The 27209-nt window shown below is 38.9% G+C and overlaps 1 protein-coding gene across 5 annotated transcripts in view; it reads right to left on the bottom strand.

The window, feature by feature from the left end:
• Window positions 1-27209, bottom strand: part of CD44 (CD44 molecule (IN blood group)) — a 49284-nt gene that overhangs the window by 6117 nt on the left and 15958 nt on the right. Inside the window, exons 2-17 of one of the 5 annotated variants that reach the window (XM_023927957.2) lie at window positions 24605-24770; window positions 22085-22221; window positions 20632-20703; window positions 19760-20002; window positions 18784-18879; window positions 15370-15495; window positions 14574-14696; window positions 13289-13414; window positions 12820-12942; window positions 11017-11121; window positions 9173-9343; window positions 7455-7616; window positions 6170-6328; window positions 4678-4911; window positions 3636-3827; window positions 515-637 (exon numbers count right to left, since the gene is read on the bottom strand). In XM_023927957.2, the coding sequence (XP_023783725.2) occupies window positions 515-637; window positions 3636-3827; window positions 4678-4911; window positions 6170-6328; window positions 7455-7616; window positions 9173-9343; window positions 11017-11121; window positions 12820-12942; window positions 13289-13414; window positions 14574-14696; window positions 15370-15495; window positions 18784-18879; window positions 19760-20002; window positions 20632-20703; window positions 22085-22221; window positions 24605-24770 (2358 nt within the window). The remainder of the gene's footprint in view (window positions 1-514; window positions 638-3635; window positions 3828-4677; window positions 4912-6169; window positions 6329-7454; window positions 7617-9172; window positions 9344-11016; window positions 11122-12819; window positions 12943-13288; window positions 13415-14573; window positions 14697-15369; window positions 15496-18783; window positions 18880-19759; window positions 20003-20631; window positions 20704-22084; window positions 22222-24604; window positions 24771-27209) is intronic. The other 4 variants (XM_023927958.2, XM_023927959.2, XM_086892478.1 and 1 more) reach the window with 4 other exon arrangements.

The following is a 27209-nucleotide window of genomic DNA, read 5'->3' as shown; positions in this document are numbered from 1 at the left end:
TTGAACTGAACAGTTTCAGCCCTGGACTTGCTAGGCCTAAGTAGAGTGAGATAATTACTTTCTCTGTTTTAAAAATTACTTTACCACTAATAAGCCCCAGAATATATTTGCATTCTTTTGCAGCTGTATCATGGTGTTGGCTTCTTTATATTCTGTTTTAGTCTGCAAGCTCTATTCTGGAGAGCTTGTCTCAGCTGTTATTTTTGCTGAACTTTCTCATGGATATGATACTATGCATATAACTTTATTGAGTTTTGCCTGGTTTAATTTCAATTTCTAAAAGTTAATTGAATCTTAATCCCGTTCTCCAAATGTATGGTTTCTCACATCTTAGTATTGCTGAAAAATTATATGAGTTACAATATGCTCTGTTTCTCAGGATACTTGTGAAATGCTGAATATTTTATGATTCAGAGCAAAGTCTGAACAACTGTATTTGACCTTCACTTACTTCAGTTCATATGAAGACAATTCTGTACTTGTATTTTTAAAACATCTGACTTCAAAAACGCACCTGGTACAGGGGCCGACCTTGGTTGTGAAGCTATTTTTGTTGTGGTGTTCTCTCCAGGGGAAGTAGTGGATTCATAATCTCCCTTGTGTGGTCCTTGGTTACCATACACACTTGAGGTAGAGCCTAAAGAACAAAAAAACCCATCTATCAGGCCAAATATGCTTGATGAATATTTAACAGCAAGGTAGGAAGACTGTGAATTTAGCAATGTAAAAATCAAACTCTAGAAAGTCCATGCTGAAGCAATTAACAAGTGTTTATACTGAAAACTATCACATAGACTATAAGCATGACACTCATCTGAACTATGGCTAGCTTTAGTATTTTGAGAAGCAAAATTCATGGCTTTCCCCTCTTCTCTCCCTCATATGTTTCAATTCTGTTCCGACACAGGATAAAACTGAACACCTAAAACTCTAATTCTGTCATAAAATAGAACAATAGTTCTCTCTGAATGTTGTGGCTTTGACAGCTATAGAATGGGACTCTAAAAATTAGATTTTTTTTTTTTCTAATAGAAAAAATTGTTCTCTGCAAACTCAGATGTGGATCCTCTTGTCCTTTTTAATAAGTTGTGTAATTTGGTTCCAAGATCATATCAGATCTTAAATCAGTCTATTTTCTGTGCTGGCCATACTGCTGAAACTTTTATGCAATTACGTTCCTGGCCCATGCTATTACCATAAGGATATCCCAAGTCTCAATTTATCAGAAGACTATAGATACAATAATTTCATTTGGGATGATGGCTTCATTATCACTACAAAAAATGTGCTACAGATCTCCACCTCTCTGAATTCTTCCAGACTCTAATTAATTAAACACTAACTCTAATCAGCTGTAAAGTTCTTTTTCTTTAACACACATTACAACTAATTTCTGTCCAGCATTTCTGATCTCATTTCCTAGTAACAGTTGGCAAATGCAAAACTGAGAAGCATGTTTTATTCCCTCTGTGAAGCACAGCCAGCAAGCAGTTCATTAATTTTCCAGATGTCTTATTGTTTTTATTAACAAAAAACTTGTTGACTGGTGTGTTGTTTGGTGCTGTCTCACAACACAGGACAGAGCACGAATTCAACAATGAAGAGTCTTGATCTAGCACCAAAGAAAGCTGACCAAGAGGGACTTACTAACTTGTCTACACCACATTGCAGCAGGTTTTTTTAAGTGCTTTAAAAGTATTTTTTTAAGTGCTTTTGCTGTATTATCTTTGAAAAATGCCACTTTTCCTCCACAAAACCCCTCAGAAAGGCATTCAGACACTTATTAAAATTTGTGTGCTTAGAAACCTGCTATATTTGCTGCTCTCCTGAGCACCAAGGAGAAGTAGGGGTCAGCCACGTTCCCTGATGTTCTGGCTCTTGGGAGGTGCTTGCAAGTGTCAGGGAGGGATCCTCTAAAGCTCTCTACATTTAATTTTGGTGACATACTAGATTTTTTTTCTTTATGGACTGTTATTTTTTATGTTCCTTCAGTGGACTGACTTGTTGTTCTGTGGACACTTGGACACTAAGTGTAATGTCTGACCACAGCTTTTTTACTGCTGTAAAAAAACAAAAAACAAGTGAAAAGAAGTGGTACATCAAACTACTCAACTGATCAGAGTTTAACAATACATTCATGAATCTTTTCCATTCCATTTCACCTATATTAGGCAACAATACAAATGAAAGAACCCTTCAATAAATAAGCCTTTTGATGACAATGGTAGTGTCTTAGTAATTCCCATATACTGTGTTCTTAAAGTGCACCAAGAGATGGTTAATGAAAAATTAAAGAGTTTTGAGAAAATGGTCTTCTGAGCCTTTTGCCAGAGTACTGACAATGCAAAGACTCAGTGCAGATATTCCCACTGAAAAAGATTTAAACCAGTTCTTACAGGTTTTACGTGCTCAAAACCGAAAGGTAGTGAACATTTTTTCATAGTGTGTCATGTCTGCACATAAAATTAAGAAGGCAGCTTAGATTAATTAAGTGAATAGGACCTGTGAAATGAAAGAAGTGGGTTTTAGTAGGAAGACATTATTAAAAACAGATTTAGCTTCCCAATAAAATTCTGACAAATGCATATTTTGCATTTATAATGCTATGCCTATGTCAAAATGCTATAACCAGGAAATTTTGTTAGAGTTGAATTTACTGGTTTAAACAAAATTTTTGAAAGAATAATTAGCCCAAGTTCTACCTCGCAATACATTAATTTATATTAATGAATTATTAAGGGAATTAGCTTTCAAGTGTTCTCTATGGAATACTGTAAAAATACAGGTACTTGATCTTACAATGAATATCCACAGAGCATTGGCAAAATTCTACTCTGGAATGGTTCCATTAACTTCCAAGAAAGTGCATGAAAATAGTGTTTGGATTAGCTGAATTGGGAAAAAAAACCCCTTACTGTTAGGATGGTTATTTGTATGGAAACTACATTTGGGAATAAGGAAAAGTCCCTTCATTTCCTGTATTATTAGCACGTGACTACACATAAAAAAATACCAAAGGCTATATGTAATGTAATAAGCAAACACTGTTAACTGCACTAAATTCATCAGAAGAATAACCCTTTGGAAAAGCAAGGCTGTTCACAAATGAAATGTCAGTTACAGCCCAGTAACAGCTACAATTAATCCCTGGAAAGACACCAACAGCACATGTAGCTAGGTGTCATAGAGAATTACCTTTCTTCTGTAGGTATTCAGATAATGTAGAGGGGTTACAGGTGGGGAAAAAGTGACAGATAGTTAAGGGTTACATTGCTGTCATTTCTGCCCAGCAAAAACAGAAAGACAAAATGCTACCAAAAATGTATGGGCATGAGCAGAAAGTTTGCACTTCTTCATTTCAGTGGTAGTGTTACCACATGCTGATGGCAGAATACAAGGAAAGCTTATTTGCAAAATGCTATTTTTGGCCTTTTAGCTAATGCTTTTACCAGAAAGAGATACCATTTGTGACATCTTATCAGCAGGTTAAAACCAGTAACAGAAGCCAAAAAGGAAATCATAATATGACAACCATTTACAATTATGCTTGGCACACATTTTTAGACAATATGCATTGTCCACAATAACAACTCACTGATGGATAAATGAAAATGGTTATAATTCATTGTTCTTACTGGTAGTAAGAGGAGTCTGCATGGGAATAAAACGGTCCTCAATGTCTGAAAAAACTCCAGGTATCCCATGGACATGGACATGGGAACCATCTGTGGTGTTTGCTGGTTCACCTTCCCCTCCAGGTGCAGTGCCAGGTGCCAGTGGCTCCTTGGTTGCTTTCTCTTGGTCAGCATCATCCAGGAACTCTATGACTGTCATGATGGTGGCATGATCAGGGAGCACTCACAAAAACCACCACCCACGTCATTTCCTGGGCCACAGCAAGCCAGAAAGCACCTTCACCTTCCTCATGCAAAGCACAGAAGGAGGAAAGAAGACATGAAGGCCTCTCCTTCTTCTTCCACACTGTCACTGGCTTCTGAGAGACCCTTAAGCTCCACATCTACGCTCAGCACGTTGGAGCAAGATGCTGGTGACATATACAGATCCCAGTGACAGATGGAAAGGGGAGACCTTTAGAAGAAGAGACTTTAGAAGCAACAACCTGACCCTGTAACTCAGGAGTGAGCGGCTTCACCTCTGTTGGTCTTGCCTGGCAATACACAGGAGAAGTAAAAAACTGATGGCAGAATTTAAGGGATGTAAATCTTCTGTGAATGCCCTGCCCTCACCACTGGGACACCACTCCCCAGTGATGGTGCTGCTGCTGAGTCACAGGACAAGTCATCTGATTAATCTGCCAGAGCACCTCCACCACTCCAGTCATGGTGCCAAAGCATATCCAGTCTGATCACACTGATGCACAAGAAAGGAAGATGAGGCTTCAGAAACACCTAAGTGCAGAACTTTTAGGAGATCACCCAAAAACATGCTTCAGCAAAGGACAGAAACCACCAAGTGCACCAGCAAGGAGTCCCTTATGCCTTGTTCATAGATCCCATGACAGATTTTTCACTGCAAGTCCAGTGAAGAATGAAGATCCCCAGGATGAGAAAGATACTGAAAAGAGTCATCTTCAGCAGAGATAATGCCTCATTTCACACCAGACATGAGAAATGAGTATGATCCATTATTCCTACTGGTACCCATCAGAATCATTACCAGTTTTGGTCACACTGGTTGTGGTCCTGTGGAGGATTTCATCTCTGGGCGTATCCATGGGATTTGTGATGCCTTCAGTGCCCTGTCCCAGTTCATCATCTGAAGGCAGAGGTGTTTGGGTTGGCTCTTTGTGGTGGGCACCATCAGGAGAGGAAGCAGCTGTTACCACAAGGTGAGGTGCCCATCCTTCCTGGGTTATATCTTCTGGTGCCAGAATGTCAGTGGAGGCTGTGACTGTTGTGATGATGGCTAAGTTAACTTCAAAAACATTTTTAAAATGTTCCTTACATATTAGTCCCTATTTATTTTAGTTATCTCTACCTTTTTATTTATCAGCCTATATAGATTTTGAAGCAAGAAGAAAAAAACAAAAACAAACAAACAAACAAACAAAAAGCAAAGGCGCAAACAAAAAATATTCTCTGCATATCACACACTCTTTTTAGGTTGTCTCTTCCTTCACTAACATGCACAATGCAGCCTAAAATATGGATTTTGAAAATATCTAGTGAACACTGTTTAGAAGAGAGAAAACAGCAATATTATTTTCAGAATGAACATAAGAATTCCTGTTGTTATACAAGAATTAGATTGACTTAGTTTAAAACATTTGAAAAAAGTGCAAAATCATACTTGAGTATGATTTACAACTGACCTGTCAAACCTCATAACACTTGAAAACAGTGAACTGGAAAACTTTACAGAATCTCATTCATATTTAGAAAACATGGTTAGATGATAGAGAACACAACTGTATTTTAATCCAAAAACTGATTTCTAATCCACACCATTTGTGGTTTTCAAAGCTCTCTGTGAAATCCTAAATGTTGAGGATTAAATAAACCAGATAAAAATGCATTTTGAGGAAGAAAAACAGAAGGATAACTGCTAATTTTTCCTTAGAATTTCTTTTTCAGAAAATACAGGAAGAAAATATGCAAGAAGTTCCAAACAACTACAGTGTGATAAAAAACATCTTACTGTATTAAATAAAAAAGCAGTATTTTGAATGAGGGCAGTTTTAAATGGATAACATGCAGAATTTGGGATTTTAAGTTAGAACCTTGCAGAACTACATGAACAAACTCCAATAAATTATTTCAGATTTTAGAGTATTAAAAGACTATGTTGAAATATTAAGACCAGGAATGACCAGACATGAAAAACAAACATTACCAGCCACCTCCAAAAAGAAACTGCTTTCTCAGTTAAAAATACACACTGAGTAAAGTCAGGGGACATAAGAAACAGGGCACACAGGAAAAAAAAAATATCCTGAAACAGACAGGAATTCTTGTTGGGATATTCACATGCAACAAAACCATAAAAAACATTTGCACTGCAATTTCACAACAAGAATGCACACTTTGATGATGAAAAAGACAGAGAGAGAAGTCAGTTTCAGGAGAAATAATGTCTCATTTCACACCAGACATGAGAAATGAGTATAATCCATTATTTTTACTGGTACCCATCGGAGGAGAGTTATTACCAGTTTTGATCATAGTGGCTGTGGTCCTGTGGAGAACTTCATCCCCCGGGGCATCTGTGGGATTCGTGATGCCTTCAGTGCTCATTTCTGATTCATTATCCCAAGGCAGATGTGGTTGAGTTGGCTCTTTGTGGTGGGCACCATCAGGAGAGGCAACAGCTGTTATGATGGTTTAATAGATGATTTAAACACAGATTATTTAACAGCTGTGAATTCCATGTGTGTGCTGCTGTGGCCTTCCCATTACCATCCCATCCAAGCCTCCTGTTTCCCCTCAAAGCACTGTTACCCTTTCCTCTCCACAAAAAGGGCAGAGAAGTGAGACCTTTTGTCCTGTGTATCATCACTGCTCTCTCACAGTTCTGGTAAGACATATCCATTTGCTATTCTCATCCACTTTATTACTTAATTAAAAAATTCCCAAGGGCAGTGGAGAGAGGCAGCAGTCAGAAGGATTCCCTGACCTGCATCCCAGGCTACCTACAGAGTCTCAGCTTCCTTGGCACTGTCACTTGCTGTTACAGTGTGTTTCACATTATGGGTATCAATATTGACAGTCAAGAAGACACGAAGGCCTCTGCTCCTTCCTCCACACTGTCACTGGCTTCTGAGGGACCCTTAAGCTCCACATTTAAGCTCAGCACTTTGGAGCGAGATGTTGGCAACACACACAGATTCCAGTGGCAGATGGAGAAGGGAGACCTCCAGAAGATCATACCATGTTTTCAGAACATTATTTTGGTGTTATGAATACTGCATTATGTGAGACTGCATCATGATGTTGTGTCACGCCAGTTTTATAGATTCCTGCCTTTCATCATTCTATGAATGAAACAGAGGGATAATTATTTCAATAAAGTCTAAGAAAAGAACACTCTTTTGCCAGGTGAATATTCACAAGTTAAATGGATTAGCTTCTTGAGGTACAAATATACATAAGTATGGATTCAACTTTATCATAAAGACGGTCTGGTAGCACCAAACAATATAACTTATATAATGAGCTGATGCAATTTCACAGCCATGCTTTACTAAGGAATGAAAAGCCCTATAAGTGGTGTTGGCAAGTAAAAAACAAATGTTTTACATGGAACTAAAATTGAAATCTTCTGTTTCACCACCATCCAGACAGAGTGTAGAGAAAATTAATCACTCTACAGCTTATGTCATTATTTTAAGAAATCACTGATTACTCCTGTCCACAAGTTCATGCAAGATCTTTCCAGGAGAGGCCATCTGAGAAACAGAAGTGATGCAACATACATAAAGACATTATTACTAGTACCTGTAGTGGAAGACTCTCTTTCATGATAGTTCTCTCTGGAAGGAGTGACTCTCTCCGTCACAGCAGGCTGTGTGGCATAATCCTCTCCCTCATCCCAGCCTGGGTACACCAATGGGTCTTGTGCTGAGTCGTTCTGTTTGGCCCCATGGCTGGGGACCATAGCTGTTATGATGATGGTGAAGCAATTATGAACTCAGTATGTAAAGATCCATTTCTCACATTATTCTCCTCTTCAGTTCTTGTCTCTATGACAGGCCTTGCTCACATGTCTACTACATTTAATGGCAAAGAGAAGTAAAGTAGATTTGCTTCTCATCCTGGTTTATATTTAGAACAGCTGCCTACTATCATCAGTAGGACCAATTCCTTCCTCAAACTGAGCAAATGCTTTCCAGAATCGTGGTGTCTTACTGTTCTTCTGAAGTATTTCTCTGAATCTTGCTGTCAACTTTGTATTGTTGAATAGCACACCAAAATTCACTGGTGCAGAATTAAAAGACTCAAAGACATAAATAACTGCAAGGACATGACCCATCAGTAAGATTTTAATCACATAATTTGAGTGTGTTGACTATATCCAATTCTTTCCCCTCAAAATTTCACTGTTTCATTAGTTGCAATATCTCCAGGGAAACGCACAAGGAAGTGTAACAAAGGGGAGTGCTCGGTCATGCTACAGATTTGTGAATGGTGCACACCATGACTAAGACAGCATTCAGCTGGAGAAATTTTGATATTGTAGTTATTTAGAAAAACACTATCCATATCAACCAACCTGTATTTATTAGAGAATCACAGCAAAAGAGTACCCAAATCTCGTAAAAAACATAAAACTTCTTAACGCCTTCAACCCAATAAAAACCCCAAGAAATTTGCCACAGTGTATTATAATTTTAATTGCAATTAAGCCATTATGTATTGCTATAGTAGTATAGTGTAAAAGGTTATCAGAGACCTGTACTTGATAATCCACAAGAGCAGATGACAACTTTGGTGCATTCACTGTTGGCAGTGCTTAGTACAGCACATCTGTCATTAATTCCTAAGCTTGGTACACTTACAGGAACAGAAATTAAAATATATCAATTTCAGTTACCACCTTTACAGTATAATTTGATCTTCTGTTTCAATTGATTCAACCAATGAAAGAGAGAAGCCTCACTATTATTCTACGTTATTCTTTGTTTTCTCCCCTTCATCACCAGTATCCTCTTGCCAGAGTTCAAAAGTGGGATGAGTAGACATTTTTGATAATTTTTTTTTGATATAACTGCCATTAAAAATACTGGAAAAAAAATATCCCTGGTCCAGTAATGGCTTGCAACAGGGCAGTAAACAGAGTTCCCAAAGGAGTGAAAAATGCAGCACACGTTATTATTTTTCCATTTAAACCTTCTCTGTTTCCTACAGACAAAGCCCTGGTAGATAGCTTGTTGAAAGCTTGTGACTGCATGACAAACAACACAAAACATAGGAGACATTTACAGAATTAACCTACTAAAGATTTTGACATTCAAGACAAATAGAAGAGAAACATCCAGGAACAAGTCTGAAGAATAGACTAATCTAAAAAAAAATATATATAACATAGAAATTGCTCAGGTTTATTTACAGGACCCGTGTTACGGCCTCAGAATGCAAAAATGTTAGTAAAAAATCCTAAAACTAAACCTTTAGAAAACCCTGAAGGTTTACTAAAATGTGACCTGTAATATTACCTGTAGAAGTGTCCTTTCCAAAATAATTGTCACCTGCAGTAGTAAATTCATGTTGTTCAATACTGCCAGTGGTATTTTCAGGATTTTGTTCTTGCCTGATCCCTCCAGAATGAACGCTGTGTAATAGTGGATGTTGGGTTGGTCCTTGATGTTTTTCAGTTGTAACTGGTACTGGTAAGATGATGATTGAATCAATAATCATCAAAATACTCAACATCAGTCATATTATCCTTATCATCATGGTCTACATAACAAGGATGTTTGGCTTTTGAATTTTGGCTTTTTCTTCTTGTTGTTGCATTTCATGTGAAATGAAAGATGAAAGAAAACAAAAGTCCCTTTGGAAACCTAATCACCCAAAAGCATCACCAGGAGAAGCAGCAGATTTAAGTACACTAGAAAGGATCCAAATGCCAGTCGAAGATAAAAGATACCCAAGAAGCAGAAGAGCTCATAAAAACAACAGCTTGCATCTCTAATTAATATTTATTAATACTAACTTAACTGCTGAGTTTGTGTAATCTGGGTTTTTTTAAATAAAACACTGATGAACTTTCTCTTCTGAGTTATCTCAACTGCACAAAGCAAAGGAAATTGCAATTCCTTCTGATATTGGATGAATTAAATAAGTAGATAAGCATACTTATTTTCAACTCAATTATAATTAAAGCTCTTACCATTAAAGTTAATTCATTGCTTACTCTTTAACTTGCTGTTGTTTACACAGCAAAAGATGCAGTCAGAAATCAGCTGAAGTACCACCACCATAAGAGATGTTCTAATGGAGGTTTAGAAAAGATACATCAATGAACCTAAGATGAGCAGAAGAACTCAGCTGGAAATATATTTGCCTTAAGTATCAAACATTTCCATGAATGGCATATAAAAGTAAAGCTAAGGTCCTTAATCAGAGCATGCAAAGAATGAGCTGGATGTGTTATATATGTCATAAGTCACCTGACAGAAACTATGCTGTTCCCCAAGAAGAGAGAAACTGGAGGAATATTTTTCTTCACATTCAGGCATTGAAATATTTGTAAAGAAAGAGAGCACTCATGCAAATGCAATTAATTATTTCTAAATTAAACCTAATACATATATATTATTTTACAAAAAAAAAGAGGTAATATTAATCAGTGTATGAATACAACTGATCTAACAATACTTCACCACTAAAAGAAAGTTATCACAAAAAACATTTCTGTGTGATTATGGAACCTGTTCTAAGGCCAACTGTATAAACTTCTGCTGTTCAAAACAATCTCAGAACCAGAAAGAACCAGAAAAATAGCTTGAGAATGCACTCTATAAACTTTTGCCTACAGAAGATTTTTAGAATTGAATGTTTTGGTATCTCAGTTGGCTACTGACACTAACACTGATAGCAAAATATTCACGTTCATCTGGAGATAGCATATTATCCTTTGTAGGACAATTCATGTATTTGAAACAATAGCTCCCTTTTTTGTCTTTTGTCTTCAGATTTTACAATAGAAATTTTGAAGTGGGAAAAAAGGGTGACTCACCAAGGTCACCAAGGTGGGTCACCAAAACCTACAGTCTTCTCAGTTTTACTGCACACTACTGGCATTGCAAATTTTGAAATACCAGAGACGTGAGGAAAAGTGGCAAGAAATAAACATTAGATGCGTAAGATAGACTTGGAGTGACAGATGAATGTTACAGATGCCACCTTTTGAGGGCTCTTGTGCAAATAATGTAAAGGTATTACACTAGACTGAGGCTAATGGTATGGGAATTACAAACATCTGCACCCCGAGTGTCATACTTTACTGAAGTATATCAGAAATCTGAGTATTATCTGAAATGCTTGATTGCTTTACCCCTGCTAGCAGAGCTAGGATACTGCTCCTCTTCATCAGTAAAGGTGGGGTTCCAGTGGTCTTGCGTGGTGATTTCCAGAAGTGTTTCGTGTTGTGAGTCCACAGCTGTTGGGGTAATGGAGGATTCAGTGCTGACTATGCTCTAAACCTACCATCTGTGTGCTCCATAAAGGTGATGGAAAATGGAAGTTCTTGCACAGCCTATTTACTCTTCTTATCAAATCCCTTCACATCAAGACAGTTCTTTTCTTTGCATTCGACAGATGCAAAGTTTTCCAAGAAAAACGGGAAAAACAAGCAGCAGAAGAATAATGTACAGTAGAAGTAATGCAAAACCATTAGAGCAGCTGTAGAAATTTAAACTCATGTTTTAAGAATAATTCTAGACCTAAGGAATATGGCAGATACCTCAATACACCTAAAACATGCTTGCTAAGTACTGAAGAAGTACTCAAGAAATGCCATGCTAGAATATCCACGACTGAACAAAAAAGCGATGGTCAGCAAAAAATGAGATCACCTTGACAACCACCAGGAAGCCAGTATTAGTCAAAAAAGTTATAACTGAAAAGATAAAACAGAACTTCTACAATAGTCTATGACCAGAGACTGAAAACACTTTCACCCATGGATCATGCAGACACCACGAGGCCATCAAAGGTATGGAATGCAGTACACACCTGTGGGACAGGTTACCAATGCAGAGTCTCAAAGGCAAATAAACACCAAAACTATCCAAAGCATAGGAAGAAAAGCAAAAAGTCCCAAAGCAAGATGAATTCCTGGTTTTGCATTTTCTACTAAAAAGGGAAACCACTGTTGAAAAACTGCAAATACTGCACTAGCTTAAAAATAATAAAAGGCTTCTGCACAGTGACTACTGAGTAAATAAGAGCACGGACAACAGACATATTAAGATGTACTTAAATTAAATAAAATTGCAGGAACAGAACAGATTAATGTCTTTCTACAAATAAGAGCATTAGAGTTGAGTCATTGACAGCAACATCTATGCTAAAAACCCCCCAGGGCTGGGGCCGTTCCCTGGTCATAAAGCCAAGCAGCAGTTTGTGTACTTCAGGGACACCCTGCATTTAGCTTTGACCTTCATATGTGGTGTTTTTCTTGTTTCCAGACAAAATTATTTCAACTATGGATGGCTTCTGAATTAAAAAAGAGTTCTCACATGATCACTGTGGGACTATTCATATCAGGAAAATGAGGCTATGTATTAAAATATCTCAATTTTAATACTGGATGATGCCTAGACATCTGAGGTCACAAAAATAAATGAAATGACGTTAGAAGATTGCATGTGAAGTGTGCAGAAGGTAGCAAACAGGAGACTGTTTTGTTGACAGTTCCAAATGAAAAAGGGATTAGGGGTTTGGCCTTTCCAAATTGTGCCAGAACATCTTCCACAGACAGGAAGTCTGTTATTGAATAGCTGTAAGTTATATAAAACATGAAGTAGAATTATTTTAACACTTAAAATAAATTAAGAGAATGAAAAATAAACTTTTTTGTCTTGGAAAATCATGACTAAATAGAAACATTTGAATTAACACGAAACTGAGATGCTAATTTTAAGTAGCAAAAGAAGAGAAAGAATTTTTTTAATTATACGGACCTGAGACAATTTTCCAGTCACGAAAGAGGTACTTCTGAAGGGAACAGCTGATGAGAATATATCCAATTTTCAAATAATATATGCACAGCTAAGGAGGAGGAGGTTACCTACCTGTCCAGGTAGGACAGGAAAATTAAGAAAGAAACCAACCAAAGACAACAGAAGTTCCTTACTCGTACTCAGAGCAGTCTCGTCCTTGGCCACACTCCTGCCCCAGCCTGGAAACACTGTGGGGTACATCATCTCCTCAGAAGAATCTTCATCATCTGAATCACTGCCACTGGAGGTCACATCTGCTGTGATGATGTTAAATCTGCCATGAAGCCCTAACCCACAAGGCCTTCTGCAGGCAGCAGTTCAGCTTTCCTGCCTCCCCTACTCGCAGCCTTGCAGTCAGAGGAGAATTTACAGCCCCGTGCTTCCCAGGGGCTGTAGCTGCTCCTGCCTTTTCTCTCACAAGGGGCTCACCACTCTGCCACAACCCTGCTGGAGCTGCCCCACTAGGGCTCTTAGGTACATGAACAGCAGTGACAAATGCCACACATTCACCCCACCTCCACTTAGAATCTGTGAACCTTGCTGCCCTGGCCTCTGGTAATTCAGCCCCTAATCAAAGCAGTCTCTTAGCATGACATTCTTTACCCTTGGTTGCTGGCGTGGGTTCTTGTGTCTTCTCTCCGGGATTCGACCACCACCAGTGGTCTGAGAACGGATTCCACCAAGCTTGCGTGGTGGTTTCCTCCAGGTTGTCAGGATGAGGCCCTGGAGCTGTTAGGACATGGCTCTTTTAACCAAGATCTTGTGATTATTTCTTGAAAAGCAAGAATTTTCCTCCAGCAAAGTCAAGTCCACCAGCACCAGCACCTTGAGCACGCTCATGCCAGAGACGGATGTCAGAGCAGGGCGAATGCATGAACCCATGGGGTCATGACATTCCTGCAACACGTAGCCAGATGCAAGCGCTTTTAGCAGTCCCAGGAAAGAACAGGCTCCCTTGAGAACAGCCCTCAGAAAGCCCTGTGGGGCTTTAAACCCCTCCACGTTCCAGAAGGTTAATGAGTTCCTCACAGGCCCTGACAGTGGCAGAGAGTAGATAGTCTTTGAAACAGAGTCCAGAATGAGGAACATCCACCAAGATGACATAAAATCACATACAAAAGATGTAAGAAGTATCCATAATAGGCAAAATGGATACCCAGAGACAAGCACACCAAGAGAAGCAAACTGGTCTTCTACTGACAACCCCATGAAGCCAATGCTTGCCAAGGACCTGGACTCAGAACTGAGGCCATTCCTCTGAACACACACATGCACTCCCCTTGACCTGATGCTGTCAGCTGAATGCACACCAGAAATACCTTTCAGAGTAGGCATGAGTACAGCATGGAGAGAGAGGAGTAGCTTAACCTGTATCTTGTTACCAATGCACAGCCTTTTCTCAAAACACAGCATATCAAATATCAGGATACATAGATTTATGCCAGGCATTTACAGATGGAAAGAGATTTCAGCTAAGGTAAAAATTATAGGAATCTACAGCCTTTTCATCCACCATGCTAGGCAAGCCAACTAGTTGTTGGCAGGCAAAGAGAAACAGTCATGCCACTGGTAGGAGGTTGGAAATCCCCTCCAAAGATAAATCAGTCCTTGAGCCCCAAGAAGTCACAAGGAAAGTCCACAAATCAAATGAGAATGAAGACCACAATTCAAGAATCAGCAGAGTGTGGTGCTTTTAGCTATATGGAGCCCACACAATCTAAATAGGGCTATTTTGTGGTGTGGGAGATATGTTTGAAAAAGAGCTAAGATCATCCATCCAATTTTCAAACAATATATGCACAGCTAAGGAGGAGGAGGTTACCTACCTGTCCAGGTAGGACAGGAAAATTAAGAAAGAAACCAACCAAAGACAACAGGAGTTCCTTACTCGTACTCAGAGCAGTCTCGTCCTTGGCCACACTCCTGCCCCAGCCTGGAAACACTGTGGGGTACATCATCTCCTCAGAAGAGTCTTCATCATCTGAATCACTGCCACTGGAGGTCACATCTGCTGTGATGATGTTAAATCTGCCATGAAGCCCTAACCCACAAGGCCTTCTGCAGGCAGCAGTTCAGCTTTCCTGCCTCCCCTACTCGCAGCCTTGCAGTCAGAGGAGAATTTACAGCCCCGTGCTTCCCAGGGCTGTAGCTGCTCCTGCCTTTTCTCTCACAAGGGGCTCACCACTCTGCCACAACCCTGCTGGAGCTGCCCCACTAGGGCTCTTAGGTACATTTTGGGACCCTTTGCATGCTCACAGCACTAACCATGCCCTGTCCTCTTCCTGCAGGTAGAGCTGAACATGCTGGCTTGAAAACCTTTCCTTCCTCTCTCCTACATGTCCTTCCCATTGGAACAGTCTGCTCCTCACTGCTTCAAAACAGGAAAAAAGAAAGACCCAGGTACATGCTTTACATAATGCCTCGATACTCATCCCTTTCAGACAGGCAGAATGCCTCCCTGGCACATGGACACTGTGGACAACTGCTCTATTGCTACCACATGTAAAGGCTGTGGGAGACAGCCCAGGAATTTGTTTTTCCTACTTGAAGCACAGTGCAATGAACAGCAGTGACAAATGCCACACATTCACCCCCCCTCCACTTAGAATCTGTGGACCTTGCTGCCCTGGCCTCTGGTAATTCAGCCCTTAATCAAAGTTGTCTCTTAGCATGACATTCTTTACCCTTGGTTGCTGGAGTGGGTTCTTGTGTCTTCTCTCCGGGATTCGACCACCACCAGTGGTCTGAGAACGGATTCCACCAAGCTTGCGTGGTGGTTTCCTCCAGGTTGTCAGGATGAGGCCCTGGAGCTGTTAGGACATGGCTCTTTTAACCAAGATCTTGTGATTATTTCTTGAAAAGCGAGAATTTTCCTCCAGCAAAGTCAAGTCCACCAGCACCAGCACCAGCACCTTGAGCACGCTCATGCCAGAGACGGATGTCAGAGCAGGGCGAATGCATGAACCCATGGGGTCATGACATTCCTGCAACACGTAGCCAGATGCAAGCGCTTTTAGCAGTCCCAGGAAAGAACAGGCTCCCTTGAGAACAGCCCTCAGAAAGCCCTGTGGGGCTTTAAACCCCTCCACGTTCCAGAAGGTTAATGAGTTCCTCACAGGCTCTGACAGTGGCAGAGAGTAGATAGTCTTTGAAACAGAACTTCCACCAAGACGATATAAATTAAAAGATGAAAAAAGTATCCACAAAGCCAATGCTGCCAAGAACCTGAGCTCAGAACTGAGGCCATTCCTCTCAAAAGGCCCATGCACTCCCCTTGACCTGATGCTGTCAGGTAATTTGACACCAGAACCCCTTTCCAGGTAAGCATTAGTACATTGCATTGAGAGAGACACAGCTTTACTCCTATCACATTACCAATCCACAACATTGTCTCAAAACACAGGATATAAAATTTCAAGTTCTACAGCTTTGTGACAGATATTTATGAATGGAAAGATGTTTCTGCTTAGAAAAATTACAATAATCTACAGCCTTTTCATCCACTGTGCATCCAAAGAGACATTGGCTTGCAAATAGATAGAAATGTGTCTATCACATCTGGATGAAAAATAATCAGTCAGACTCATTGTTCATGTAGGTAGCTCATTAATAATTAGAGTCCTACACTAGATTCATGGCACACCTAGAGATGAATCATAATTTGCTGATAACTGAGAGTAAAACCTGTTTTGGCAAGGAGAGAAAGCTAATGGTAAAGTGCTCATGGTGTATTAATCTGGACCATTAACTTGATGGAGAACACTACTAGTGATGTCCAAATCCAGAGAAATAATGAATGTGCATCATCTGAAGAACAAAGAGCTGTGCCAATTGCTCATTTCAAATCATAGCAAAGAATTCTATAGATTAAGCTAGATATCTTTTCAAAAAGCTTTAATTTTTCAAAGGACTTGCAGTACAGGTGGAGAGCCACCAATTTTGTTTCTCACTTTAACACACTATAGATTTAGATGATAGATTTTCAGCCATCTATCTGAAGGTATATGACAAATACTTTACTTATTTTTAAATTTTCTGCTTCCCTGTCTGTGGGATTTTTTTATGGGAAATTAAATTGTGGCCAGGATATTCCACTGAGCCTGTACTGCTTTATGAGCTAAAGAACAGATGTTGGGGCATGGCTTTATCTTCTTTTTTGGACTGCTCTCCATGTCACTTCCTCCTGTTCTACTGAATATTTGATGACTTCTCAGAGAGATGCACAGCTTATACTCTACCTCTTTCTAAAAGGAGTGCTACCTTACTGATTCATTTATAATGCAGTAAAATTAAACTGAGTTAAACACTTTGGCATTAAAGTGATGTCGCTGGGTAACAGCCAAAGCTATCAGAAAAACCCAGGTGCACTGCTTTCTTTATCTTTTTCTTCTTTTTTTTTTTTTCAGAAAACCAGTCTATCAATCCTAACCCTGTAAACAAACATGCCAATGTTATCACTTCTATGATACACATTTATCAGTATTGACACATTTTATCACATTGCTCTACAGTTTCTTTGATCTTTTCAGATCTTAAACATCTCTGGTTTCCCATCTGTAAAACAGTCATGCCCATGAGAGAGAACTGCTAGCAACAGGAAGGGACATACATATTTAGGACCAATACATTTGATAATCAGGTATTAAAATGAAAACAGAAAGCTTTCCTCTACAGAAACAATGCACAGGTTTTTTCAGTGGGTACAGAAACACCAGTACAAGGAAACAACAAGTCACACGTGCACATAGAAGCAAACATATAGGAAGGAAAAATCACCATCAGAGTCAACCAAACTCCCCACTATTACCAGGTGGGATTTTATGCACCCTCCACCTCTTACAGGCAACATTTTGTAACAAAAGCTTTCACTGGAAATAAGCACCAGCAAATTCTCTACTTTTTTCAAGGTCTGCGGTAAAATCAACCTAATATTTCTTTTTCCACCTACATATTTATAAGGTGTAACTAACTTTCACATCTTCTGAGAAAAGTTGTTTGGGTTTAATAATGTATGTCTTTTAGCAAAGTTTTTGCTAACTGTGTAATTCATAGTCATTCTTCCTCTATCCTGTGTTTTCCAAATACAATGACAAGGGCACCACTTCTCCAAGTCTCTTAGACCATTTGACCGTCTAACAGCAACCAACAGACAATCAAGCAAATTCCTCATGGATTCCCCTGATGGGGAGAAAAAAGAAAAGAACCAGTGGGAAGAAATTTTCATTTCTATCAGTTTGATCTTTACTACAACATGCCTCTGTAGATTTCTTCTGTATAATTAAAATGTTCTCCCTTTAGGTTCATGTTATTTTCTGAGGCAAAGATCTTTATCACTCTAACCATAAGAACTAGTGTGAACATACGTATGTTATTTCCACTTTAAAATGTGGATGAGGACTTCAAAAGCTTTTTATTTATTGTAGCTGCTGTGCAGTACATATTTGATAAAATCATCAGAAGCAGTTTCTCCAACTCAGTAAAGCTGTTTAAGGACAAAGAAGAGAAAATGGCTACTGTTCTTCTGGGTCCTCAAAGACTGTGGAGCCACCACAGCCCTCAATTTTTTCTCATGCATATTGCAAACAGCAAGGATGAAATTAGTTTTTGCAGCGCACAAATGGCTCAGCAGTTGAAACTGCCATATAAAGCACTACCTTGCTTAGCAAGGCCATGATTTTGACATGGATTATCTAAATTCACAACAATAAATATATTAGAATAACATCACAAATCTACAAAAATATCTTTTTTGACCTCAGAAATAATTGACTTCAAGTGATAACAAGTTGATATAATTTGTGATGCCTCACAGAGTAAGTAGGTGTGGTAAAACAGCTGTGGGAAACCCAAAATAACAATCTTTCTGAGCTCAGCTACAAGCTCTGAAGCAAACATACTGTGAATGATTTTGCTGCCCTTGCCTAAGAGAGTGAAGTTCATTTCCCACTTAACCAGTCTGGAAAGTAGTGCATTTCAATGTCTTTCCAATTTTTGAGGTGTTGTATGCTTCACCACTTACCAGAATGCCCTTCTGGAAGAAGAAAGCAGTTTTAATGTGATCTATGTGTAAAGTAGTTATTATGAAACGTAAATCTTACTAGTACTTGCAGGATACTGCCCGTCATCCTCTTCATGGAAATCACCGGCCACCGTCCCCAAAGAGATGTCAGGTGATACAGATGGAAATTCATCATCTGTATGGTGATGGATAAATCATTACTATTCCATTAGCCCAGTTGCAACACACAACTCACAAATACTTCAACTATTCTGCCCTGCAAGCTTCATTCCTTCGTTTATTGGTCTAAGAGGGAAGAAAGAGTCAGACCCCACCTAAGCTTACCTTACTGACACAGTAAGGATATCACTCAGATAATTTGAAGAATGTATTACAGTGATAATGAACATTCTGGAAACCATCTGTTCATGTGATCCAAGATCTCATTGTAGCTTTATGCCTTGAGGACAGGGATCCTACAGCAATAAGTGAAGTTATTTGTATTCCCCTCTGCTGACATATATTTTGAGATTTAGCCCAAAAATCTATTTTACACAGGCAAGCAGAGCTGGTAAGAGTTGTAATGGCAACCAACAGAAATATATAGCACACACCTTGGGGAATGTGGGGAATGTTTCTGATCCTAGCTCCTTAGCAAGAGAATCTCAGGATTTACCTTTCATGGTGCTAGCTACATGTCAAAACAAGCATAACATGCCATGAGTATACCACCAGTGAAAAGTAATTTTATAACCCAAATGCTCTTGCCTTTTTTTTTTTTTTTTTTTTTTTGATTTCAGTGTAAATTGAGGATAGTGATGCAAAATACTGGTATCCAGCACTGGTAAGTTACTGGTAATCTGATAAAAGGCCTGTAGTCACACAGTAAACTTTACTGTACTTAGAGGATGACTTATACCTGTATCCCCAGTGTTCAATGGGAGCAAGTCTTTCAGACTTCTGATAATTTCAGCCAGACAAGCAACATAAAAGATTAAATAAAAATAAATAGAAAAGAATATAGCATTTGTATTTGGCAGAGCACCATGGAATTAGTGTCAACCTACTGTCCTTACCATAATCTTTTCCAGTAATTCCTTTTTCACCTCCTCCAGAAGTATGATCTGTCAGCTGTGAGACTGGAGTAGGACTCCCATAATAGGAGGGGCTGGATCTCCTGATGGAAGCATCCATGGGAGTTGTCTCATGGGTTGATCCACTCCCTGCATTTTCATCATCCACCCCTGAGGTTGAGGACTCTCCGCCGGTGTGACGTGTGCCATCCACGTTGTAACGGGAGCCATCCGCGTTGTCAATGACTACGGAAACGGAATTAAACAGCTCATGTCAAGCTACACAGCCACAGCAAAGAGAAACACCTATGGATTAATACCAGCTCACCCATTTTTTCCCTCCTATCTAACCTAGATAATACATCACTAGAATATGTCTAATACATGTATGCTAATTTATATCTTTTTTACATTTGTAGGGCCTGACTTGCATTACTTATTTTTATCAAACTGCTTGATTTTAACGTAAGATCTGGGAATTTGTAAAGTCAATCAGAATTTAGAATTGGAAGAAATGATTTGTTATGAGCCTTCTTAAAGCTTCCAGCAGCTTTTCTAACAAATAGCTCAAATTAGATGTAGGAAGGTTGCAGTCTTAAGCAAATTCCTTTATGTCAAAGGGATGCCAGCAGGTCTGAGATGCCAGAAATATCAAATACCTATATAAAGAATGTTTGGTACCCTGAGATAAACCAAACTCCATAGGCTTTAGGGGATGACAACTGACTAGTTGTTTCACTGCTATTGAACATCTCTTAACTTCTTTTTCTTATGTTTGGCTTGGCTTTTTTAATATTAGTGATTGTTTATATAGAAATAAGATAACCAGTTACTAAAAATTGAGCAAGTGCATGTCTTTCTTATCAGTACAGTACCTGTTTCATCCTGATTACTCAGTAAAGAAGTATCTATTCTTACAACTGGCTCACATGTTTTTTCCTCTGTTTCTGTGAAAGAAGGAAAAAAGAAAGCAATAATTTGAAAAGAAAGGATTAAAAAAATCACATGCATTATACCCACATCAATTGTACATAATAACAAAACATCAGCTTCAGATGAGGAGGATTGAAAACAAATTTCCAGACAAATATTATTCACTGATGTACCACCTTCCTAGACAGGGCACTTAGAAACCCTTGTTGTTAGCTGACAGAACAATCTCGATTTCCATAACCATTCCAGAAAATGGCTGCAATCAATGCCAAGTGGAACAGCCTTAGGACCCAGTTTCAATGCAGTCAGACCCACTGTCATTGTGGCAGTGGCAAGTCTGACCCCTTTGAGCTGGCAAACTCCGTCCCCTGCATGGAGGGCTCTGCAGAGGCAGCGTGTGCCCTGCTCCAGTGAGCACTGCTGGCCCCGGTGGGCTGAAGTGCCCCACCTGGGGCTGCTGTACGAGCTACCTGCTCATGCTGCTGTAGGGAATAATACTTGGGAGGAGCAATAAAGATCTGGGGGGGATGGACTTCACCACAGTAATCATCTGTGAGTGACAGACAACAGCAACTCACATGATACTATGCCAATGCAGAGATTTTTAATTGTATCATCACCAAGAACAAAATAAAAAATATCACTGCATTCAAATCATCAATGAACTTTTCCTACAGCTTTCTGTAAGAACTCTCTTCTTTCACTATGAATGGCACAATCTACTGAAATTCAAGATACTTGAAGTTAGTTTAGATTTTATTTTCAAATACTGTGTTCAGCACCTCTCACGGACTATGCACGCTTTCCTCATGATTTACTATAGTATCTCCAACTATTAAAAAGTTCAAAATCTTAGATGCAAGCACTCTGCTGCTGATGCACATCCAGCTGCCTCGTGTCTAAATGGAGATTTGCCTGAGCAAATACTGAATGAATCTGCAAAGAGGAGAGCAGCAGCCACGTCCGTGGGCCTGGGGTGGCCATTGCAGGCCCTGGAGCTGCTGCAGGTGGCAGCCACCCCAAAGCACAGAAAACTGCTCTTGGCTCTACAGCTCATGAACAGAAGAGCTGAGTGCCATGGCTGACAACAGTTATGTCTTTCAGATTCACTTCTGCAATGGTTCACTTCACTAAGCCATTATAATGAACTGCTCTGAAGCTGCAAAGTTTGTCCCAAGGCCAGAAAAGTGATTCACACTTTTAACACTGATAACAAAATGGTCATTGCTGACATGACAGATACACTTCTCGAGGCTGACAAAATGTATTTATTCTCAGTGAAAACCAGGCTATGTTTATTATATAAGCCCTCATTCCAATACCTTAAATAGGAGATTACATACGTTATTTTTAGCCAATCTGTTTCCAAAATGCATCATCAAATTGTCTCCTTACCTGTCGCATTGTAACAGTATGCATCGTACCGAGCAGTTGTATTTGCTGAAAGTTTGTAAATGCCAGTGTTATTTGCTGCACAAAGGTGATAGGGATTGATCCGTGGGATAACAATATGCCCCACCACGAAACCATACCTGTGAAGAACAGAGGTAAATAAACCATATTATTTACTATTGCAGATGTCACCTCAAACCTTAGGAAGCTACAAAGAAGCCATTATTTTTAAAAAGTGCATGTATTTATTCATACTGTTTTGTTGCATTTTTGTTCCTTTTTCATTTGAGTGTTCCTTTCTCACATGTGGCTACATCAGTCTCCCATCACTCAACATAATTTTGTGTTTAATTTCTAGATCTAAACCCATTTAAATTAAATATGCATCTTATTAGCTAGGTAAGGTGATCAGCTCCAGAGCAAGGGAGTGAAAGTGACAGAGACAAGCACACTTTTTGTTCAGTGTGAGTTTGTATTTCCTGACACTAAATTCCCATTCTTTTTTGATTCACATTTTCATTGCTTTGACATAACACACTGTTCAGTGACACTTCCCTCAGAAATGTTGAGGGCTCAATTTATGGTACTTGAGCAAGTTTAAAGAATGATTGCAACACACATAATTTTCTGCAAAAACTGACAGCCTAGTAAAATATTCAAATACAAGAACTATTCATGCACAAATTCTTACTGTATCTTTCAGTTGAACAGTGTGATTATTGTGCACAGAGCTCACATAATTCAGTGAAGACTGTGGTTACACAAGGCATAATAAATACATTACTACTGTTTTGCAATCCTGTAACACCTGATTGATTCCAATGCATTTAACAGGAGATGTGATAGAACGGTGGTAAGAAGTGGGGTTTGGTTTGGGTTTTGCTTTACTTCTTAAGAGGAATGATTAATCAGGAAGGAGTAAATGTCACAGCTTTGCAGTTTTTTATCTATGAACATCATTCCAGTTTCATGTCTAAAGTGCAGATACTTGCAATTCTGAAACTCTCTTGTAGGTGGAATTATAAATTACTTTACTCACACTCCCAACTAAGCTTACAACGCTGACACTTTACAAACCATTATTGACCTACTTTTGTTATGTTCTGTTCATTCATCTTATTCATATACATTTGGATGGTTATATGCAGCATATTTTCCCTCTGCCAGTCACATTTAATAAGAGTTAAAGCTCACTGACTATTACTGAGGACTACTACTAGCACTGGATCAACAAACGAAAGTAATGGGGTTGGAGGGCTGGCCAGAAGGAAGGGAGGAAGAAATCCTGTCTACATGGCTTACATGTCCTAATCTGTCCTCTGGTAAATTGTGAATTAGGGAAAATTGTAACAGTAATTAAAAATTACAGCTTCCCCCTGGGGAAAAAAAAAAAAAAAAAAATCCCTCTTCTTCTTTCAATTTCCTTTATATTTTAGCTTTAGAAAATACATTCCATAGTTTAGAATACTCATAATTGCTTGCATAGAAATCTCTACCCCTACGCATTATTTCGGATTTGATCTCTAAATACTGTGTAGTGCTGGGCAATTCAGAATGCTGTGTATGTTCATGTGCTAATGTCAGAAAAAGAACATGCCTACTGTGTTGTGAAGGACTTTCCCCACAGAGTAAAGAACTGCTTCTAGTCTTTACGTGGTACAATTTTAAATTGCATTTCCACTTCTGATGGAAGAAACCTCTAAGAATTCTCTGCTCACATATTTCACCACCACAATACTTGTGAAATGAACATGCCAGAACAGGAAATAGTTGCAAGCAGTATTGATGTCAGCACTATTTAATTTAATTATTTAATTTTTTTGAATGAAAAATTTTCTGTAACTCCTAGTCTCTTGGTCTGGTCATTTTTTGAGAAACTGAAATTGAGAAAATGACCAGACATTTTTTGAGTCTGTATCATCTGTATCATTGTTGTCCTATACATTATTAATTACAATGGGTAATTAGGTCACTTGACAACGTGATTTTGGGATTTTTAATAACTACTGTAGCTGTCATTTGAAACATGTACATTCACAGAATACAGGAACGCACTGATACTGTGGCCACTTCTTCACTGGGATGTCAAGAGTTCATCCCTCATGGTACCACCTGCTGCTTTTATTGTTCCTTGGCAAGACCCAGTTCCATACAGGGCATACACTATCCTCAGCCTTTGACTTCACCTTGGTCATATTTTCTTACCATTACTTATCTTACCAATTGTTCAGTGATACACTGTGATCTGAACATCTTCCCGAGTGGCTTATTATACTGTCAACCTTTTGTTGCCTTTAGATGATCTGTGAGAGGCTATGTTTTTTTTCTAAGATAAATGGTAAAAACTACATGCATCAAGGACTTGCTTGGTACTGGACCCAGAGCAAACGTACACGTGTGCAAAGATGTTTTGTTCATTACAGAATATAACTTACTTAGCTGATCTTGACACCTACAGTAAGTCAAATATAATTATTACACTAGTGGTGTCATGATATATTATGTTTTCAAGAATTTCTTTACCTGCAAGTTTCAAATCCAAGCTCATGAGCTTTCTTCAGCTGCTCTAGTGTTGCCAAGGTACTGTTGAGAGCTCTGCAGAGTTCAACTGCTTCAGATCGTGTGAGACTGTAGCGACCATTTTTTTCAACATGAAAAACTCCTCCATATCTGCAACTTACATTGAATTCTGTTATCAAAAGAAAAAAAAAAAAAAAAGGTTAAAAATTTAGACCTAATGCTTCACCAAAGACCTGGAAATTATTTCTTTTCAAGTACAATGACTTCAAGGCAAACCTGAAACAACTAGCAGTGGCCAATTCATTCAGAAAAAGCACTGCCATTTTCAATCACTTTCTTCATACCTCCCCTCTTTGGGCTGAGGCATGAGCCATATCTCCAGCCTTCCCAAAAATAGCAATACAATATATTGTTTCAAATATATGCAAAACATATGTTTTCATGAGGTATCTAGGACTTTTGACATACCATTAACACTTATGTGCAGAAGAAAGGGTTAATAATAATAGTATCAATACAAATAAAAAAAATTATGTGCGTGGAGAGAAATGGGGAAACAACAGGACACTTCAAAGCAATGTGAATTAATTTTGCTTCTGCCCCACCTTTCCCTCAAGAGAAAAAAAACAGTTGCAACTCCAGACTAGAATGACAACTGCTAAGGACACTTTATAGGAGTAGCTATTATTTCCAGTGCAAAGAGGAGCATGACTCATTTTTATCTTAATTTTAATGGAAGTTCCATGTGCAAGAAAGGGAAAAATAGACTGGTGTTCTCCAATATTAAAAGGATGTCTCCTTACTGTCTATTTGAAAAAAAAAAATTACATATAAGAACTGTTTTTCTAAAAGACACGAAACACAATTCACACACATTTGCATTGACACATTCTAAATAATGAGCAACTTTCCTAATGTAATTTTTGTTTGACAGTCTATTTTGCTCTATAGCATATTTGCAAAAGCAAATGATAGCAATCAAGGCATGCACTCCTTCTTTAATTACTTTTGTCCATTCATAAACTGATGTTATTCTGTGTACAGGGTATCTATTCAGTGTAAAATGAAAGGAGTTTTCCTTTCCTTAGCTCAGAGGAGATAAAATACCAGATTAGATGCAGACTGGGTGATGTATGAGAGGACAACCACTATTCACAGCACAAGTAGGAGTCCAATAGTGTTGCTGCTTGCTTGTCCAAAGGAGCTCTAAAGCTGTGCATCTAACCTTGAATACTTATACCATAGGCAACAGGATTAATCATTATTGCTACTTGGATAGCCTTTCCACAAAAAGAATGAAAAAACTACCTTTCTCCAACTGTTGTTCCCCCTTCCCCAGTATAATGGCTGACAAAAACATTTAATTTAGGCAAAATCAATTTGTTATTTCAGAGCTGTTTGACAGTTTTGCTGATTACAATTCTTAGTAATTTTAATACTTTTATTATCATATGTCATTAAAAAACATATGGCCCATCTGTCACTCCTTAAGTGCTATGGGATGGAGCTGCTCTCACATCTGCCATGCAAGCAACTTCTACTTTGGCTCCAGATGCCTGACATTGTCTTGGAAGTTGTCCAGTCAGTAGCTGTATTAAGCATAAATGACCTAGACAAGAAAAAGGTTTCTCTTCAGTTTTCCCTTCTTATATTTTAATATAAAATATATTCTGCGAGACCCAAGACTTAATGTTAAATATGGGATCACATCACAAAGTTGTATTTGATTACCTTAAAGTAACAAGCTCAGTGATTTTGGAGATAAATTTTCTTGGAGCACCCATCAACATCTTTTCTGATAATTTTAGGCTAATTTCTAAAAAGCTTTTGCTGTGAAAGCAGCGTACACTTGCTTTGGGTTCCATTTGATCGCAGTTAATCCTAGATTCATTGAATTATAAAGTCAAGTTCACTTTTGTTTAGAGTGAGTTGATTTAGCTGTCATCAAGCCTCAACCCATACAATTTATGCTCTATTACCACTCTGAGATTCAGTCATAGTCAGAATTCCACTTAGAGAGTCAATTACTTAGACTTCTGCTGTTTAAAATGGTAGGCTTATTTACACAAATAGGTTTAATGGAACTCCATGTGGGCTACGTGCCTACACACGTGTACGTTTTCCATGGAAATGCTCAGCCTGAGTAGACCCTGCAGGCCAGGACACTGCTGGGAGGTACCAGGCTCTCTGCACGTGTGCTGCCCAGCTGCACTGCTTGCACACACAGGAAGCCTTGCTTGTGCAGCATGAGACATCACATGGGTGTCCAGGAAACCCCTGGCAAAAATGTGGCAATCCAGTTCTCAAAACTGGCTTTGAGGCCATCCAATTCCTTGGCACTGTGCCCTGAAGTAATGCTGAGACAGCATCTCTGATTTCACTTTGATGATATCTTCTACGCCTACTATTCCAAAAGTACCACTGCTCTAGCAGAGACACTCTGTTCATGAAGAGCTGAGTACAGAAAAAGGGCCAAAGCAGTACCCAAAACTCACATGGTATTTCACAGTCTAAGCAAATTGCGTAAATTCAGCATCTACTCTTTGAAGGCAGTAATTACCACATTTTAAAAATGACAAAATACAAACCCAGAGCTGTCAGGGAACAA

The sequence above is a fragment of the Cyanistes caeruleus genome, chromosome 6 (genome assembly GCF_971803275.1).
Source record: "Cyanistes caeruleus chromosome 6, bCyaCae1.hap1.1, whole genome shotgun sequence".
Classification (NCBI taxonomy): Eukaryota; Metazoa; Chordata; class Aves; order Passeriformes; family Paridae; genus Cyanistes; species Cyanistes caeruleus.
The sequence above is the reverse complement of the archived record's forward strand: the minus strand, read 5'-3'. Positions and strand labels throughout refer to the sequence as shown.